At 43.5% G+C, this 20,413-nt stretch overlaps 1 protein-coding gene across 2 annotated transcripts in view; it reads left to right on the top strand.

Moving 5' to 3' along the window:
• CDH4 (cadherin 4) overlaps positions 1–20,413 on the top strand; it is a 462,845-nt gene that overhangs the window by 361,716 nt on the left and 80,716 nt on the right. For both annotated transcript variants that reach the window (XM_055814001.1, XM_055814000.1), the window contains one exon: positions 7,355–7,499. In XM_055814001.1, coding sequence (XP_055669976.1) covers positions 7,355–7,499 — 145 coding nt within the window. The remainder of the gene's footprint in view (positions 1–7,354; positions 7,500–20,413) is intronic.

Genomic DNA, 20,413 nt, shown 5'->3' with positions numbered 1-20,413 from the left:
GGGGCTTTTGTTCGAAATCAGAGCCCAGTTGGCGGTTTGGGACTGTTTCCCTGTGTCAGCAGAGAGCTGCAGAGCTGGCTGCTGGTCTGAGCTGACGGGGCGAGGCTCAGTCTCGCTCTGCCGGAGCAGTGGGGGGTGTGTATGGAGATGCTGGCTCTGCTTCTGCTTTCCTTCAGTGTAACCTGCCCTCGCTACATCAGCCAAGCCAATGCAAAGCGACCCTGAACTGCTGCCCTTTTAGGAGACAAAGTTGGCGTCATTTGCTTAAAGTGGTGTAACTTCACGCTGCTTATTAAACACATGCGAACTGATGGGTGGACTGAACCCCCCAAAACCATGAGAAGCCAATCACTACATTAGCATGGCTTGGGAAATTACTAATTTAAGTATCATTACTACAGCTAAACATGCAATAATTGGTATAGTCATTTTTCATTTTAAATCACTAGGAGATGTTCAGGCAATATGATGGGGGTGTGTCAGATAGGTTTTTAAATATGCAGATAGGCTAATATTAAATATGAGGAAATTAATTAAGATTAATTGCACTCTAAAGTGGTGCCTCATGCTATCCTGGTTCATAAAAAGCTCTACCTGCAGCACGCTTAGAGTGTAATTGGCCGTTATGTTTTGATATAAATCCTAGCCCCTGTATTGCACAGCGTAATTGCAGAGCAGATACAGTCCCACAAATTGCTAAAAAAATGTGTTGCACCTTGCATGATAGCCCTGCAAAATTTCAAACACTTTATGCGTCTACGCTTTAGCTGTCTCCTGGAGTGGTTGTGAAAGGTTGTTTCATGGATTGCTTTGTATCAGTGTTAGCCGCATCTATTGGCATTGTAATAGCCCTTCCCAGGGATGCTCTAATGTCAGTGAAATGGTATGGGTCACTTCCACTGACACCATATTCCTAACTGCGCCATCGGAGATGCACATTCTGTCAGCTTTATCAGGTATCCAGTTAACCATGTTGACACAGCTTCTGGACTGGGGTGGAAGGATAAAGAAAATAGATTACCTCTTTAGTTGGGTGGAAAAAGATATTTCCCCTGGGTAAAAGGAGATCCGAAGGAAAATTATTTTATCCTCTGTGAACAAGAACAATTATTTTGTTTGCTGTGCCTAGGAAAATTTGAAGAGAGATTGTTTTGAAAAAAGAATATTTGAGATACTGTGTGTGTCATCTCAGCGTTGCTGATATTGTTTCAGCAGTGCCGAGTTATTATAACAGTGCAGTCAATACACAAGGTAACACTTTTGATGGAGCCACAGTGATGTCTACTATCACTCAGTCAAAAACATAAGGTAAAAAATACTTTGTCCTCCATAATAACAGATCATGTGCCTCCTAATAAGGAATTTAACCTACTGCTTAGAGTGAATTCAGTAAACTGAATTCCTGCCTTGGCAGAGGTGACTGGATAAGTCTGCCTCATACACCCTGCAGGATTTCCAGCCTTCTCTGTTCCTTACGGAAACCTTGAACTGCTGACATCCATCTGTAAATAAGCATATTCACCCTCTGAAGGTTACAGGAAGATGTAGTTTATAGGGAGTGAATAGCTGAGAAGTATGTTATGAGACCCTATCGACAGGAATAGTGACTGACAGAAAATCTTTGTTAGCAGAACAGTAGAAGGCAATGGAGAACATTTTCAGTCATGGCTGTAAACAACCTTTAGATCTTTCAGCCTCAGTAGCAATGGATTGATGATATATTGAACCATCTACTGTTCATTTAATAACCCTTTACAAAGCATTTATAAATACACCATGCAGAACTCAATGACCCAAACACCAGCACAGAAACTTACAGTAGGAAGGGACAATTCTAAACACTGGAAAAAACCAAGCCAGCTTCCAGAAAGAAGATACAGTCCAAAGACTTGGCTGTGGAGAGTTTTGGAGAAGTCAGTGAATTTATATCACTTCCTATAGCTGAGTCTCTAATTGAAAGGAAAGGCAGGCTTGGACCGGGCTTAAACCGAGTACTGGAAGAGCAGTGACTGAGGCGCAGCTCAGATCCAAACTATAGAGCTTGGCCATCTTCAAATTGGTTTGACATCTGCTGTAGAGTTTTCTTCAGCCTGGATTAGTAGCTTAACTCTTCAGCTGGGGTGAAGGATGGCAGTGGAGCTGCAAGGCACTGTCTCTCATCCCTTTTACCCAGTAGGACATGGGCTTCTTGTCCAGTACGGGCTTGCTGCACTGGCTGGAGATGGGTGCCTTTATATAGCTTCAGTTTTTCTGCAGTCCTAAACAAAATGAAGTCTTTTCAGCATCTCTGTCACTGTCGAGTGTTGTCGTTGCTGGTTTCATTCCCAGGTAATCTAAAAACTAATTATAAAAAAAGAAGAAGAATTTGCAAGTGTTTGTGAGGCTACATATGACAAGTTCTGTTTCATTAACTCCCACATTTTCAACACATATTTTCTTATGCATAATTATCTGTATTGCTTCAGGACTACCACTTTTAAAATACTAGTGTTTTAACTCTCCCCGTATTTAGTGAGCCATTTGTCTGATGAAACCTACCTTTTTCCCTAAGGTGAAACAGATTTTTTTCTAATTAGACTGGGAGTTTTGTAGCAGAACTTCCCCTGTTTTCAACATCATGCTTGAACTTTCAGGGACAATCATTCTGAGCTTGATGTATGCAGAGATGTATACGCCTCTGGGATTCACAGCGGCTGCCCAGGTGCAGTGCGCACTGGCATTCCTGCATTAACCTCCCAGCACAATTGGCAGTGGTAGTGATGGCAAGTCCAGCTGCATTTTGGCCTCATCTGTTTTCTTGTCTGCGCTGCAAACCACAGTACAAACTCTCCAGAGATCCCAGACGCAGAGTCAGCTGCAAATATGAGCAGAAAAAAATGGCAAGGGCTTTGCAGCCACTTAGGCAACACGACGTTGTGGTGCAGGACTGCACATGTTGCACTGAGTGATGCTGTGGGAGCCACTCCAAGCATCTTTAGTGCCCGTGTCTGAGGATGCAGCCTGGGGGCACACTCCCAGAGCAGGCACGAGCTCATTCCCCCGTTCCTGCTGCCATCTCGCTGTGGCAGGTGTGTGTTGTTGCATCTCCCCTTGCAGTCAGCCCTTAATGTTTATTGCATGCCAAGTAAGTTTCAGCAGGTAGTAATATTTAATATGCATGAGTTCTCTTGGCCTTATTTAACTGCATTCCCACAGTCCTTTTTGTACTGCTGACAGAATTAGTGACTCTGAATGTCTTTTCTGATCCAGACACCCGTTTCATATCAAGCTGCAGTTAGGCCTGGCAAGTGCAAGGGATAGTAAATTGGCAGGTTAGTTTTCCAAGATGTTTTTCAAGCTCGGTTTTCAAAAGACATCAACATAAACATGTCAGTAAGTAGTCATTGATTATGATACTCAAGTAATGTGCATTATGGGGAAACTTTGAAGCAAGTCCTAATCCAGTCCCAGGCACATGTGTACGCCTTTAGCTTCAGACTGATGAAATACCGTCACAGAAATGGCTGGAGCAGAACAGGTGGGTTATAGTCTGAGAAGGAGTTGTTTGAAATGCAAGCAGGCAAGAAAATTTACTAGAAATTAAGGGATAGAAGAGATAGTAATCCCAGTATTTTTAACCCAGTTCTAGTGAGGAATGCCAGCCATTTGTGTCACAATACTTTTAATTTGGACCTTTAATCACAATTAAGAGCACACAAATTAGGCATGACATTGTACGCTTATTGCTTAAAGGCTCTGTCACTGATTGATAATGTATATTTGTATTAGTAGTATTAGTGCATAAGTAATAATCATATTTAACACAATTCACTGTGTTGACTTTGACTAACTACCTTCAGATACCACCAGCCTCCAGTGTAATCAATAATCATGATACTGAATCATTTGTATGCCAACAGCTACATTTACACTGGAAACTGTCAGTAGAAAAACGTCAGAGACCTGTGGTAGCTGCTGCTGAATATGATAGCAATAATTGTCATACTTTTAAACAATATTTGTTGAAAAATACTTAGCCAGCTCCTTGGCTGGTGTACAGCAGAGTGATACACCAGCTGGAGATTAGCCGGCTACCTGTATTAATCTTTCAGAATCCTTTGCAAGGTATTTTGCTTGATTTTATTTACTCTTTCTCTATGCCTTTCATGTTCTCTCTCTTAAGGACAATGTAAATATTTCAAACCAACATTTATAAATGTTCCTTAACTGTGTCTCCAGCTAGCAACCAGCTTCCATGTGAGTGGTCGTGCATGACCTGTGTCGGGCATGTGTCCCATGGCCCAGGTTGTGCTCATCAGCCTTTTCACTGGTGGTTTTTCTAACTCCACATGATGTGTGTGTCTGACAGAGCATAGCCAACACCTTTTGTGCCTTGCCCAGTGCCACAAAGCACTCACACCCGTCTGTTGTTCATCCCGTCCATCGCTCTACCACCAAAACACTAGCTTGGTCACAGCCTGAGCTGCTGAGCCCCACGTTAGACTCAAACTGTGCCTGGCACAAGTGAGCCCTGTCTCAGCATCCGAAGAACAGCTCCAGAACAGGGTGTTGTCCAGCTTGAGGATCCCTCATTAATACAAAGAGTAGGGCACGAGAAACAAGGGAGAAGATGAATCAAGGAAGAGAAATGTAGTACCTGATCTTCCTCGAAGATAAAACTAGTTTCCCAGTGGACAGATTGCCCCACTGGTGCCCCTTCTTCCCTTGGTGGCTCTGCTGGGAATGGTCTCCAATGAGTAAGAGCTCCCATGGAGCTGAGCTGAGATTCCAGCCTCTGGCTCAAGCCTCTCCTCCCTCTGCTGCAGCTGGCACTGACCACAGGGGAGCAACACGTTGTGGAGGGATACGGAGGCGTTGGCACAAGAGAATTGTTAAAAGAATGTGAATAGAGAAAATTCATGCAAGCAAGTAAGCGCAAGAGGAAAAAAGAAGAGAAGTTTATTGAAGTCAGGCGAGAAAGGAGCAGGAGCAAGAAGAGGGGTGTGCAGAAAGGGCGCAGTAACAGCTGCGTTAGAGGGCAGGAGAAGAGCAGCTGTGGACCCCCAGGCACCAGCACAATCCAGGACATGAGGGTGCAGTGTCTGGTGTGCTGGGCTTGGGGAGAGGGTGCCATCCTCCTGGCAGCCCAAAAGCCGTTAGCCAGGGCAGCAGTGCCCATGTGCCCGGGCACTGTCCTCCCGCCCATAACTCAGCCCAGGTGCCAGTGCTGGGCTCAGGACAGAGGTGACATTTGTGCCTGTCACCGCAGGATGGATGAGATTCCTGCAGTCTTGCTTATTGAATCTTTTTCCTTGAGTGCTGGCAATTAACACATTTGTGGTTGCATGTGCTTAGTGAGTGCAACATGCAGATAGACGTGCATTGCTGAGAAATCCCTTACTTCTGGAGATTTCAAACAAAAGCTATCAAATGTAATTAAAAATTTGCAGGGGGAGAGTCAGATCTGAAAGGGAAGATAGCAGCTTTGCTCTCTGCTTTATCTCTGAATGGAACTGTTTCCGCTGCTGGAAATGCAGCAAGAGAGAGCCCAGTGCTGCCTCAGTTTGAAGATAATAACTTTAATTTTAGCTCCGAATTACTTTTTTTCAAAGGCAGTCTGACCTCTGACTGGTGAAGTTATTGAATTGCTACATCTGACGTGATGAAGGGTAGCTCAACAGGTGGGAGTCAAACCAGTTTGTATGCAGGCAAGAAATGGAGATATTAAGAGCATTACAAGTCATGAAATACAAATGGTACATCCTGTATTGAAAACGAAGCCAGACTCCTTCGGTCTTTACAGAAAAAGTGCTGCTTAACTTCCTTGGAAAAAAAAAAAAAATCCCGGTTCATTTCACGTGGCCGTTTGTTCTCTTTGCTTGATTAAATGTTAATCCAGCCCATCCTAATAGCATGCAGTTTCTTTTGTTAAGCTCTGGACTTCTGAACACCATACATGAAGGAGGAAGTTGCATCAATCATAGGCACAGCGAGAGCGATAGACAGAAACCAGCACTAATGCAATTAGCACATCTACTTGTCATGCATCAGAGGAGCTAGAGACCTCCTTGGCACCGGAGCTCTGGCTCCCGGCAGCAGCCCGATGGTCCAGGGAGCTGCTGGGAGGGAGCAGAGGCCTCGAGCCCTCTGAAGGCACGAGCTGGCGTGTCCCCTGTCCCTCAGCCCCGCTCTTCCAGCCAGCCCTTGCACCCAGCTGCTGCTCTCCGAAGCCTTTGTTCGTCCTCCCGCCAGCCTTGCAGGGTGTCACACAGCCGTCCCGAGCGCCGGCCCCGCGCTGGGTGGCAGCGTGGAGGGTCAGCAATGCTCGCAGGTGCTGCAGTGAAGAGGGATGACAAATGAAATCGGCATCGCTCGCGCCCAGGTGATGCCTCCCCCCTGCCCGGCCGGGGCCGGGCAGCCCTTGCCTTGCTCGGCTGGGTTTTCTCTAAGCCGACATCGGCAGCTCCAGTCAGCGCACACACCACTCAGAGTAGCCATCTGTTCCCTTTAATGAGAAAGCTATCCATTTTTTTCACCTGATTACTGATTGTTCCAGACTATTGTTGATGGCTTTGTTTTATTAATTACTCATTTTGACATGCTGTATCTGTCCCTTTTGTTCAGAAAACAGATGCTCTTGTTTTTGAGCATTATTACTGATGGTTATTGCTAATAAGATAAAGCCACAGTTCCCGTTTAACTGAGGACTTAACACTGTGGTTCTGGTTATTGTAATGCTTCATCACTGGATATTTTAGTCAAGCCTGAGAAAAATATTTCATTCTTAGTGCCACAGGGGCTCCATCACTTGAAGGAAAGGGACTTTTTTTATGTCTTCTGGTGCACAGAGCAATGGGGTCAGTAGCTGTTGCTGTTCCTAGAGACCATGATTAAATAAAGGATAAACAACGCTAGTGTCGTTCTGAAATCTGTTCACTTACTAATCGCTGTTACAGTGGCTATGAAAGGCTGCAGGTTCCCATAAGAAACTTCTCAAGTAAAACTCATTTCCTCACTTTGTTTGGAACTAAGCAAAATTTGCTTTTCAGGTTGTCAGACAAGGTTCACCACGTCTTAAAAATTAAAATACAGTGGTCTATTAGCAGTGAAGGAGATAGCATCACTACACCAGAGTTAAAGTGTTTTCACTGACAATTGCTATTTTAGACTATTATTTCAATAGTGTGTTAAGGCTTGAAAAACTGTGAGGAGTCTAGATGGAAACCACATCTCTGCTTTTTGCTGGAATTAGATACCCTCTCAGTTCAATTTAAGACAGTATTTATAAGGTGAAGTCAATTCTTACAAAACATGGGCTCTCATTCTGCGACAAATCCAATTGCTGATATTATGCTTTCATTGTGCTTATTCCCAGCTCCGGGCTCACGCAGTGGATATGAACGGAAACAAGGTGGAGAATCCTATTGACCTTTACATCTATGTGATTGATATGAATGACAACAGACCAGAGTTTATAAACCAAGTCTATAACGGATCTGTTGATGAAGGCTCTAAACCAGGTACTGTGGAAAAAAAAGTCTTAAAGTTTCATGGGCTTTCAAACATCGATCTGGCGTGGTGGCTTTGCCGCTTGAAATAGAGGAAACGCAGCAGAGGTTTGCTGTTGCTGGCTCTTTTCTGAAGACTGGTGGAGGTGAGGATAATCTATCTGGGATTTCTTTGGATGCAGAGAAAGTGCAGGCTTGGGTTAGAGGGGACCTGCATCCTGATGGTCCCTTCCTGGGTGTGGAATGTGCAAAAGCAGTGGTTTTGAAGAGTAATGTCTCTATTGCCATTCTCATGCGCTCACTGCAGGTGCAGACTGTTACTCTAACTACAGAGCACTGCCAGCCGGCCCGGCAGTGGCCTTTCGCTGACCCTCTGCCTGAAATCCTGAGTATCTGCCTTGCATGATACTTAATCCACTCATTTGCAAACTCGATATCCGGCACCCAGTCAGCCTCCAGATAGGTCTGTGTCCCGAGCTGTGAAAAATGCACGTTCTTATTTGGGGCCCGATGCAAACCTATTGAAGTGAGGATATTTCCACTGATATTGCTGGCTCGTTTTCCATCCCCATGGACTTTTCTTACAGAGGGTGAAATAGGGAAAAACTTGGAAAAGAATTTCAGAAAAATTGTGGCTCAAAAATTAGTGAGGGTGTATGCTGTACACGGAATACAAGTGATGATTTTTACGTGAGCATGTTTTATATGCTTGGAAAAATACAGTTATAAGGGTCTTCATGTTTTCTTTTCAACTATATTGTTGATTTGTTATTTAAGTATAACCCTGCAGTTTCCAGTATTGTAGCATGATTGTTTTACCTTATTGCTGAGCATAACTGATATGAGTTTATTCCTTCTTTGAACATAAGTTATACTGTGAAGACTGTCCCCAGTACAATTGGAAGTCTGCAATCAGAGGGAGATTTTTCCAAGACAATTTTATCCTCCATTGTTTGCCAGCTGAGGGGTTAAATACCACATGACTTTGTTTTGTGTCAGCAAACATTTATCACTGCTTCTCCGCTGCCTGAGGTGTCATAGGAAAGTCTCCAGTGGCCACTATTTTTTAACAAGGTGATTCGCAGTCATGATTGATTGTCTTTCAGCATTGTGAGGAATGGGCTGCTGTGGTGACATGTAGTGGGAACAAAACGTGACATTATTTTTGAGGAAAGAATAGATACAGCTCCCTTCCCGCTACGCTGTGGTGGTGATGTACTGTTTTCAGAGTGCTGATCCCGGTCCTGCTCAGCAAGGGGGATATCAGAAGTCCCTGAGCTGCTGGATCTAATGACATCTTCTCAGAGGATTTTCCTGCTTTCATTTGAAGGCCACCTTGGGGCATATCAAGGTTTGAAGACTGATACAACATTTCCATAGCAAATCAAATTTCTTACGTCTTATTCTAGGACAGATCGATATTCAAAGTTTTAACTAGCTCTGTTCATTTGTGTGAAAGAAGCAGTAAATTGCATCCTCCTCTTGTCTGAAATCCAGATAAGCCTTTGAGCTATTAAGTCAGAATAGGATAACTTTGCCTACAAAATACTTGTGCCTCTGCTTCTACCGGTGATTTTTGGTGTTCTGTATCCCAGGATGGTGTGCTTGCCTTTAAGGCAGGTAGGTAGAAAGCAATTTGGTTTTATTCAAAAGCAATTACATTTGTCTTTGATGTATTTGGGATTTTTTCCCTCTTCCCTGTTTAATCGGTGTTCTTTTAAAGCTTTATATTAGTATTGAATTTCAGTTCTTTGCTTTTTTAGAACCTCCAGGGAATCTGGGTATTTGAGGCCCTCGTTCCATGTACTTGGCAATAAACGTGACGTTGTGTCTTTGAGAAAGGAATAGAGAGGTCATAGAGTTACTGTGGATGTCTGTACACTCCTCCTTTGCCTCAAAGTTACGTATCCCAGTTTTGTGTAGAGACAAGTCTAGGCAATGTATTTAGCTAAGCACATCTTGCCAAAATTTGGAAACTTTTTTATAGTTTGAGATGCTTAAGCATATTATAATAACTAAGGAGGTACCACACCAGCGAGAGAAAAATAAAGTGAGAAAAAATAAGTGACCAGAATTCATGATTATTTGTGGCAGTGGTCGACAAATAAAAGACATTCATATTCTTAGAGGTAACAGCAAAATGGGTTCAGTATTGATTCAACAGTATGTTATATACGTATATGCATTTATAAATATATATATGCATATATCCATATATATCCATGTATAAAGTACAGATTTGCTTCCAGCAAACTAAAAAATCTTATTATATGTTACAGGAGTTCAGCATTCATTTTCCACTGTTCATTGCTATTGAACTACGCCTGAGGACTCAAAATGCTTCCCTGGATATCCTGTACAATTGTTATTTCTCACATCTTCCATATGCCCATTTATAGTGGCTGGGATTAAAAATGCAGTATTACTCGATTACCACAGTATCTGCAATGTTCTTAATAATTTTGCACACCTCTTATGAGAAAAGGAGCTGGAGTATTAGTGTGTCCCAAATAAGTGCTTACTCAGAGGGCGGCTAGTGTGAGCAGCCAACGACTGTTTGAAGTCAGTAGGAATTTTGCCCAGATTAAAAAAAAAAAAAAGAGGAAAAAAGGGACATATGGAGCTCAGGCTCTACCCGTGGAAATTTTGCAGAGCAAGACCATCAAAATACGCTGTTGAGCACAGACTGAGCAGGGTGCAGTGACCTTGAGCTGCAGGGAAAGCCCCTGGAAGGCTTTAGCAGGATCCATGGGGCGGATCCCGTTCCAGGTGAACAGGAACGGGCTGTCGGAGCACACCCGGGGGCGCGGGGCACAGCGAGGGCAGCCAGTGCAGGGGCACTGCTGGCAGGGCTGTGCCTCCGGTGGATGCTGCACCACGGATCGCAGCCGGGATGCGGTGAGCTGCCAGAGAGCACCGTGCCTCGTCGCTGACCCTTTGGGACAGCTGCAAATTGTGCCTGGCCACAGCAGGGGATGGGGGTGGTCAAGTAAGGTGTGACCTACTGGCCCAACAGCCAGTAAGCCAAAAGGAACTGGAGTGAACCAAGAAAATGGGAATGCAGGAAGGGTGTGTGCTGCGACCGGCAGCACGGTGCAGTACTACTGGGTGCTTAGCCTCCCACAGGAGAAGCAAGTTTGCTTTAGTCTAAAACACAAATAACCTTCCCAGGGCATTGTTCGAGAGCTGGAAGAACTGTCGGTGATGTGAAGAGACTCCTCAGACAGCATGCTGGGGTTTAAGTGAGGGGGCTTCCCAGACTCGGAGTGCGCGGGTTTCCAAGGAGCGTGCTCGCTGTGCTGTGCAAGTCACCTTGAAGCAACCCTTGACAGGAATAGAAAAGAAATCGTCAAGTATTATTAATTATAATAGGTTGTTGTTGCTGGTTAAGATTAGAAGAACTTAATTGAAATAGTGTCTTACACTGTAGCGTAGTGTTCTTGAAATCGGGAGCTCGTTCTTGGTGGAGTAAAGTTCTTTGTAGTGTGAAGACATGTCACAGCCTGGCCTCTATACATGCTCAAATGTGTGAAGCTCTTAAACTGAATTGCATTTCTTCTTTCTTTTCTGATACCCTCTGGAAAACATTTTTATGCATTACTAGCTTATCTAGCCTAAGGCCATGCAGCTGGACAATTTAAATGTGTAAATGCAGGCCCTTCCAAAAATGCAGAGCAGGAATAGTGATGCAGGATTTTCTTTTCCATAGGACCATCTTTCTTCCTTACTCTCCCCTTCCGTGAGTTGTTTTGATTTAACACGCCACCGTTTGAAAGGGTATCTTAAAAGACCGTGTTTTACTCGTATTGAATAATGTTCTGCCTCTTTGAACTTTGCCTCTATGTGAAGAACACAGCCAAGTTTTAAAAATGCAGCTGCAAGCTCGAGCTGAAATTCCCCCGGTCCCTCTGGCAGCCTTAATCAGCAAAGTTCTCCCGGAGCTGCAGAAGTTCCTTTCAAGCGCTGATAAAGCGGGACGGGTTGCACGGCTTCGCTGCCCAGCGAGGATTCTGCTGCCTTTTCCAAGCCCGTCTCCCTGCCGTACCATACGGGCTCCACTGCCATACGGCACGAAGGAGCTGGGCTTTGGGGTGGGTTTTTCCACTTTGTACCCCATCAATTCCTGCCCCTGCATGTGTTCCCCTGGGCTTGCAGCTCCCCAGGGGTGTCCTTGGGGAGTGCCGTTTCAAAAGGAGTTCTGCAGCTCCTAAAAAAGGTTGCTCGATAAGGTAGAATGAAAATGCTTAAATGTGAAAGAAAAAAGGGAATTTAATCACGGAACAAAAATGTGATGGAGAAAGATTATTTTGGTCGCTGCAGAAGCTTAGTTTTGATATATCCACCACAAAATGCACCTTATGGTGGGATGTGGATGTCTTACTTAACTGAAGCGTTCAGTTCTGAAAAGGTCAATGTGAAATGCTCCGCAGCGACTCGAGTGCTTTGCTGTGGGTTGTATCTATTTTGTCTTAACAGAAAGATTGTCAGAAATTAACACATCTCTCCAAAACAATTTGTTCCTGTCAGACTGGCCTTTTCCGTTCCCATTCATCCTTTCCACTTCAATAACTCTCTGGATGCATCTTGGTCCCTTACAAGTCAGTAGCCAGAGCCCAAGTGGCTCCTTTGAAACTAGTTTCCTCCAGCTCCTCCTTTCTCACAGTGCGTAGGATAGCTTACTCCTGCCACCCTCCCTGGGGGGGGTGTGCAAGAGTGCTGAGCACAGACGGTCCTCCAAAATGAAGGAATATTGGTCTTTCTTACATTAGAAATGTTGTCATTTAAAATTTCCCCATCTCCTCCTGATTTCATGGAACTATGATACAATAATTGTTGATAGCGTGCCACGTGAAAAATGAAATAGCTGGAAGCCAAATCTATATGTGGCAAATTGAGTTAAAGAAATCTCATAAAAATAAGCAGTATATAAAAACCCAAGGATTTTAAAAGCCGATTATTCTACCAGTGTCCCAGTTTGTTTATTTTATTTCTATGCCAGCGGAGATTCCCTCAGAGATTAACACCATGGACTAATGCACAGATGGGGCCAGAAACTTGAAAGTCATCTGAATATTAAGAATTTAAATCTTTAGCCTCAGTGATTTGAACAGAAAGCCAATTATGAGGCTGAATTAGTTTTCAAATTAAACTGCAATTTAAGGCTTGTGAAATTAATCTTTTAAGGCATATCGTTGCATTTGTATATATATTCATGCGGAGAATTTGGATTCTGCAATTCTGCCTTGTTCCTCTTCTCCAGCCTGACAGTACAATTCATAAAGAGGTGCCAGGTGTCCTGCAGGTTGTTCTTGCCGTGAAGGAGAAGAGCGGGGGTCGCTGGGTGGCAGGGGAGGAAACAAAAGCGGCAGCACCTGAGATCTGAAGAGGAGACCCTTCATTTTTAAAAACTAATAGGACACTGAGTGAAACCACCTTTCTTCCATTACAACCCATTGCAAAAACACCATAGTGCTGCTCAAAATTAAAACATTCAATATTCTTTTACCAGCTTGGAGGTAAATTAATTTGGGAATTTAGGAAGGTCCTAATTCAACAGGGCACCTGAATGGGTTCATGGACCTGGGCTGACTCGGCTGCTGGTGGTGACGTGGCAGGGGGCAGCCAGGGTGCGCACGGGGGGCACGCTCCCATCGGAGCACTGGGAACTGGAAATAATGCCAGTGCCCTGTGTTTCAGAGAGATCATGTAAAGGTAAAGTCTTCAAGAGCCAGAGGAGAATCTCAGCAGATTCTTCCAGTTGTCCCAGAGCTCTTCACAGGCTGGGTGCATTACTTCTGGGTTTATCACGAGCCTACATATATGCATCCATACCGTGCCTTCCTCAGCTTGGGTAGGTGCTACTCTTATTCTTGCACTTAATATGCCATTAAAAATGGCTTTGTCCAGCCCGACTCTGTTCTCTCACACATTACATTCAGACTTGGGATACACAATATCTTTTTTTAAGTTCTTTTGCTCAGCCGAGCACAATTTTCAGACAAGAAATTGTTTTTCTGCAGACACATGTGGTAGTGCTTTCCATTTTGTTTCGAGGTGAGTGGTTATGAAATCTGTGCTCTTAATTTCCGTTTCAGAAGCATCCAGTCCCAAGAGCAAGGAAGTGAATTATAGGACTGTAGGTGAGAAAAAAATGCAAATCCCCAGACTGATGTTTTTTCCCTCCACAAAAAATGACCAAGTTGATATAAAGGAAAAAAAAAGAGGGAATCATGTTCTGTGACCGCTCTAGAAGGGAGTTACAACACTGCAATAGCCCATACTCTGCCTCCTTTTAACCAGCACTTACAAATAACATAGTATTACATGTATGATAGTATTTGTATTATATGATGTTAGATTGCTTTATTATTTTACGTTATATTATATTGTCAAAATTTAAGGATCGGATCCAAGCCTTGCAGAAGATGTAGTAAGTCTCAGTTTTTGTGCAGCCAAATCTGCATGATTTCGGTTTTTGCATGTGCCTTCAGTTAAGCACAAAACCTAGCCATGGTTTTAGGCACAGTTCAGCAGTGGTGTTCAGGAGATCTTGTCCTTAGTCACGCTTTCTCCAGTTTTTGAATTAGCCTCTGGGAGTCAAGAGGATCCATCTGCAGGGACTCAGCCCAGCCAAGGCTCATCGATTTCTGCAGTGAAAACTATTTGCTCCGAGGCTGAATGTGCTTTTGCCCACCTTGAAGTTCTGCTTCTGTTATTTCTCAGCGGTACGCGGGGTCTCAGTAGGCTGCTGTACAGGAGTTATCTTCAGCTCTGGCCGTGCCCAAGTGTATGCTGCATTCAGTGCATCCGTTTGTTTTCTCTCCAGAGGTATTTATTTCATTTTAACCATAAGAAGGTGTTACTTCAGTTCCGCATGACAGCAGCATCTTCGGCTTGCTCAGTCATCTCTCCAGACCTGCTTGCTCTCTTTTATTCTCATTAGGTTGGCTCTTGCCTTGTTTGAGGCTGAGAATCTGATGTCTCCGCTAATTAGGAAGCGGCGTCCTTTAGGAATTAGGTTAGCTGCTTGAAAGGTCAAAATTTGCCAATGATTACAAAAATAATGGTGAAAGAGAATGACAGCAGCTATCAGTTGTGACTGAAGGAATATCAATTCAGAAGGAAAATGCTGTTTCTATTGCGTTTTCTATCTAGAGCACGTGGGACGTAGTTTAGCTTAAGTATATTTGCAATTTATTGCCTCTGCAGTAGAGTTTCAGGTGCTTCTGTCATCTTGATGTCTTGCACTCGTTCCTGTTTACCTATATAACTCCTCTCAGCACCTTTGGTGAGTTGGCTCCCCATTTTTCATTTGAAACCCTTAACAATGAGTATGTGAAAGTACTTCAAATCACTAGTGAATATGCTTTTATTTTTTAACTTGAAGATACAGGTTTATTCGCTGAGATGTTTTGGTCTTGAACACTACAGCAGTTCTCCAAGTGCTGTTCTCAAATTCATACTTACTGGCAAGGTAAATTAACCCATAAGGAGCTCTGCGCTGTGCCCTTTAGGCTGCTGCTGGTACCCCAGGTAGGGCAAGTAAAACTAACTTGGGACAGCTCAGTGGCATTGCAACCTGTGTATCTGGACACAGCCCCGTCCCGCCCCTCACCTCGCCTCCCCACGATGGGAATGGAAGAATCTTGTTCGCTTTATTGATCAATTAAAAAGACAGGTAGCACAAGCACACTTAAGCATGTTGATTGGTAAGAAAGATCATATTTTCCATAGGAAAGTTGCATGCAGGTAGTCAGGTGTATAGGTGTACTCTGAGGACTTGTTCAGGATCCCCATGTACTCCTCGTTGTAACCTGGGTTTGACATCTTTGCCTTTCTAGCGTGCTCTGTTTCTATTCCTGAGACCTCGTCGCAATGAATAAAATCCCTTAAAGGGGGAAGTATTCCTGTTTGGGGTAGGGGCATGAGATTTCCATCCTCTGGGGGGAAGAGAGCTAGTATCAGGAAATTCTTCTGAATGGAAAATTCTGGCTTGGGGAAATGCTGTAAATTTTACACTGCTTTTTAGTATTTAATCTTCCCATCAACAATTACCGTCTTCTTTCTGTCCAGAATCAGATGCAGGGTATTCGCTAAGTGAGCTTTCCAGTTTGGGATGAAAAAAATAAGGAGTAAGGGGAGGTTTGTATTAGTACAAAGCCATTATTAACTTGGGTTAATGAAGATGTAATGTAATATGGCCATCACCACATGTCTGCACATAATGATTCAATGCTTTTCTATGGGGGAATGATTAAATTAAGTATCTTGTAGGTCAAAATTAGACTGAGAAGGTTAACCAACCTTTAATGATTCTGCAACCATTTACCAGCCATTAAAAAATACAAACTGTAAGGTAAAGCTGAATAGAGAATCAGCATTATCAGTAAAAACCAGATGAAGTTTTAGCTTTTTCTGTTTATATCACATCAGTAGACAGAGAGGATTGTGTATTTTTATAGTGATATATGGTATAAAGGGCAAAGTGAAAGGTTTTTTTATCTTACTTTTTTTATTTGAATTCCTGGTAAGTGCCCATTAGCTCTTTCTTTTAACATGCATTAAATCTAACTAATGGCTATCAAACCAGCTTAGAAAAATGGTAATTATAAAGCAATTGTAGCAAAGACTTTGGGAGCACAACTGCTCTAAGATACTGTTTGTATGCCTTAAAACTGTGAAGGCTTGGTCTTTACAGAGAAATGAAGTTGCATAGATGGGAGAAAGAGATTGCAGACACCGTGATGTGAATTAGCAGTCCTTGGCATGCTTTGGGACCGTCTGAGCTGGAAAGAACTGAGCTGATTCTCAGATTCCAGAGTCACTGGGGGGGGACACATTTGTTTACGACTGTGTGCTCATCTGCTTATACATACACAGGGCAACTATCTTTCTTGTTTTCCTTATTTTTACTTAACATTGAGAGACTGAACGAGATACAGCGACCCCAACAGTATCTTTTTGCAGCCTTTCACAAGCAGATGCAATTAATTTTAAAATTTATAAACGAAACTGAATATACAGGTAAAAATAATCTCCCTTTGCTTCCATCCTGCCAAAGTCTGTAAGACATTATTTTGCCTATCCTGTAGAAAGCTTAATTAATCTAATGGGAATATTTTCCATAAGGGGTCCTTTCAAGTATCTCTGTCGTGTGTCTTGTCCATTGTTAGATCAAAACAAAAATATCTCATTTGACAAAATAACATCTGGGAGATGCGGTCTCTGGGAAATCAAAGGGAATGCACTGTGAAGCAGCAGATTCTTGGGGTCTTGCCTTTTATTGATAGTTCTCCTTCATCATGCCATATATTAATTTTAACTCAGGTGATATATGAACTTGGCACATTAGTTAATGAAAGCTAATGCGCAGTAATCTTGTCATCACTAGCTGTGCATGATAATTCAATCTGCTTCTCGGAAGAGCTGTTCAACATGCAACAAATTTGATTTAGTATTGACATGATGTACTAGGTTAGGTGTTTTATTTAACATGCCATGTGCCTTATTTGATGAGAAGTGGTTTTCTTTCAACAGGTTATCTACCTGAGCTAGTAGCCAGGTGTGTAGTTTAATACACATACCAAACACCGTCTGGACTGGGTATTCATTATGCGATACACTGCACAGCCTGGGCCAAATTCCCAAGTTTTGGCACGTCGCATTCACTTAATGTTGTCAGTGTGCTTGAGAGCAAGCCCTTCAGAGCAGAAAAACAAAGCTACTGCTTCTCTCATACCCTGAAAGCGTAACGTCCCTCTTGCCCCACTCATACACTTCTGGTGTAGTTCCATCACCGCTGGCAGCGTCTGACCCAGGAGTGGCAGACTGCAGCCTTGGGGTCTTGAGTGTGACTTGGAGGAGTTTGCCCAGTGTTCCTGGTCTGTAATAACTGCTTCCAGTCTCTGTTTGGGGAGGATATAGGGATTTAAAGCTGGATTTCCACTAAAAGTGTACACACATTCTGCAGGCCAGATTGGGCAGCCTCTACTTTTCCCCTTAAACCCTAACTACGCTAGCCTCAGTCCTCGAGCATGTGAGGATTGTGCAGTCTGCCGCTATATATTTGCCTAATTTGTGTAGTCAGAGGGGCTGGATGTGGGGATCTATTTCCTTTATTTCAATATAAAGTATATGAGGCTATATCCCCACGCATAGGACATAGAAACATCACATTATTTACTTTTATAGCAGGTAAATCATCACCAACCATCTTAGTATAGTGGAAGACTTGATATAGCACCCAGAAGATGTTAGACACTGTAGCAGTATATATCCTCATCGCTCTATTGAATACTGTTGTGCACAGATATATGTTTATGTCATTCACTGCAGCACACAGGTATCTAGAGGATATGTCTTGCTTAAAGATAGTCTAAATGTACAGCAAACTGAGTGGAACCTGGACGGTGATGTAAGTTACACCAGCTGAACCCCGGGGAGCCATACTCGGGAGTGGTGCCCTTCAGCACGGAGAATAGGAGGTGCCATCACGCTCTTATCCTTGGGTCAACTTTGCCAGGTGGAAAATGTGTGTGCACAGGAACAGGGGCGGCCAGATCAGCCGCCATCCAGAGTGCAGAAAGGAAGAAGTAATTTGCAGCCAGTTTACAGCAGATTGTGGTCAGACAAGTGGCCCCAGGGAGAGCCAGGGAAGGAAGCGGCTGCTGCAATTCCATCACGTGCTGCCGAGTGCTGCAGCCACACAGGGCCGTTTGCAGAGGACGTTTTATTAAGTTACAAGTTAGTAATTAATGCCAAGTTTCTCTCTTTATTTTCTCTGTGGTTGGGTTTCATAATCGAAATTAAAGATACGAGATAGGGAGCAGATTGCCTCTTGAAATACAGCTCCCTGGTGCTCAGTTCATGACTTTAGAGACATTTGTCCAGTCCCATCTCCCTTTATGGGGATGTAGGTCAGATGCTGTTGAAATAGCCCTTTTTTCTAGAGCAGATGTGCTCAGTCCAATGCTGCCCTGCAGGAAAGAAGCAGAAAGGTCAGGGAGAGCGAAGGAGACCCACTATGCACTCCATCCACAGTATAGCTGCTGTCAGCTCGCCCCACGCCCAGCACAGCTGCAGCCTGTTGGGTTCCCCTGCCAGGCTGGGGACTCCCCGTCCCGAACACATCCTGATTTATTTGGGAAACTACAGTGCAGTCTGAGAGATCCCAGTAAGGAAGACCACAACTGTTTGGTGCCCTTCTCTGAACCTAGTAGCCCAAATAACTTTCCTTTCAGAGCTGTTTCTTGTACTAGAAGTGCATCATGAAATACCACCTGGTTTTTTTGGAATATGTCCTAAGACTGCACGTGTCCTAAAATAGATTCTGTTTTCCTCTTCCACTTCTGTTTTCATTAGCCCCAGGTTTTGACATTCTGTTCAGAGACATTTTCAGTATAGAATGTGTTAAGATAACATATATTCCAAATCAAACATCTCATTCAGCGTATTTCCTATTTAAATTTCTCCTGTACATTTCCCCTGTACTTATCTAAGGGTTGGCTTCTTCATTTGTATCAGTTGTCTCATGTAACTGGTTTTGCAAAAGAGCAAAAAAAGAATGCTTGAAGAGAAAGAAGATTCATTGCTTGCACAGCCTTGTTTCAATTCAGTGTTCCTTCCCTCTCCTGAAGTTTATTGATCAGAAAAATGTTAAAGTTGTTGAATAGTTTGTTTTCATTTCACAAATGTGAATCAGGATTATTGCAGAGAGATAGAAATGTATTCATCATTAGAATTTGCTTTACACATTCATTTATTTTTTAATCTATAATTCTTATTGAACTAAGAAAACTCACAGGAATATGCATCACCACAGAGAACAAAAAGAGCCTGATTGAGCCAGATGGAAGGAGATCAGCAAAGCACTTTCCACAGTACAAAAATACAAACTTACGAGGCCACTTCTTGCTAACACCGAGAAATGTTTTCCCAGAGCCAGGGAGGATACTGAGGGGATTGCATACGCGCCATGAGGCTTAAAGCCACTTGGCTAGGGTACAGAATTTGGGCATGCTGCAGCCATTGGTAGCTTTCCCCCCTCCACGGGGTATGTTTTTGAAGTCTTGCAAACCGATGCAAGCTCTCCAGCACTCTGCCCTCTCTGACCTGGTGGCTTGCTAGCTATGTGACCAAGCTGGGGATCTGGGCACATCAGATGAGGCAGGAAGAAACGATGTAGCCGCCTGTCCTCAGGTTTGCCTGTGGCTCACATCTAACCAAATGGGCAGAACACACTCAACTGTTTTTGTAAAACAACACATGGCTCCATCTTGAATCAGCTTAGGTTCTTGTTGGAACCACTTTGCATCTCCTCCAGCACAGCAGGCTCATAAATTGGTTCGTCTGTTCAGGGTTTCCAAACGAGCAGCGTTCAAGCGGTACCTTCCATCTCTCCGTTGTTGCTGTTGGGTTTTGGGGGTCACTAAATGAGGTTGTGTCTGGTTTCACTGTCTCTCTTTGCCTCCCACTTTTCCTTCCAGGTCTCATATCACTAGATTAATCCAATGTTGCGGATTTCTTTTTGTAACCAGTATGTGTCTGCCCTTTTAGGCATTCTCTCCTACCAATATAACAAGCATAAAGCTGGGCCCTATGAGCTCTAGGGGGTCACAGGACCATGCAGCTGCAGGAGTCCATCCAATCAAGTAACATCTTTTACCCTCATAATGATAATTTCCCACTTTAGCAAAACACCCTGCTGCCAAACTCCAGTGATAATGAGCCTGTCACTGCATCAGTGCACTCCCAACTATCTAGAAAGTAGGGATTGCTTTTTGCAAGGCAAATGAAGACACTGATGATTAGCAAGAAACAAACCAACAATTCAATACATCACTGGCCACACATACCAAATCATTGATTTTCTGTCCCGCTGGGTAGCAGCTGTTCCATTTGCTCTGCAGGATTATGGGGTTTTATTC

Source organism: Falco peregrinus, chromosome 9, assembly GCF_023634155.1.
Source record: "Falco peregrinus isolate bFalPer1 chromosome 9, bFalPer1.pri, whole genome shotgun sequence".
Lineage (NCBI taxonomy): Eukaryota > Metazoa > Chordata > Aves > Falconiformes > Falconidae > Falco > Falco peregrinus.
The sequence above is the reverse complement of the archived record's forward strand: the minus strand, read 5'-3'. Positions and strand labels throughout refer to the sequence as shown.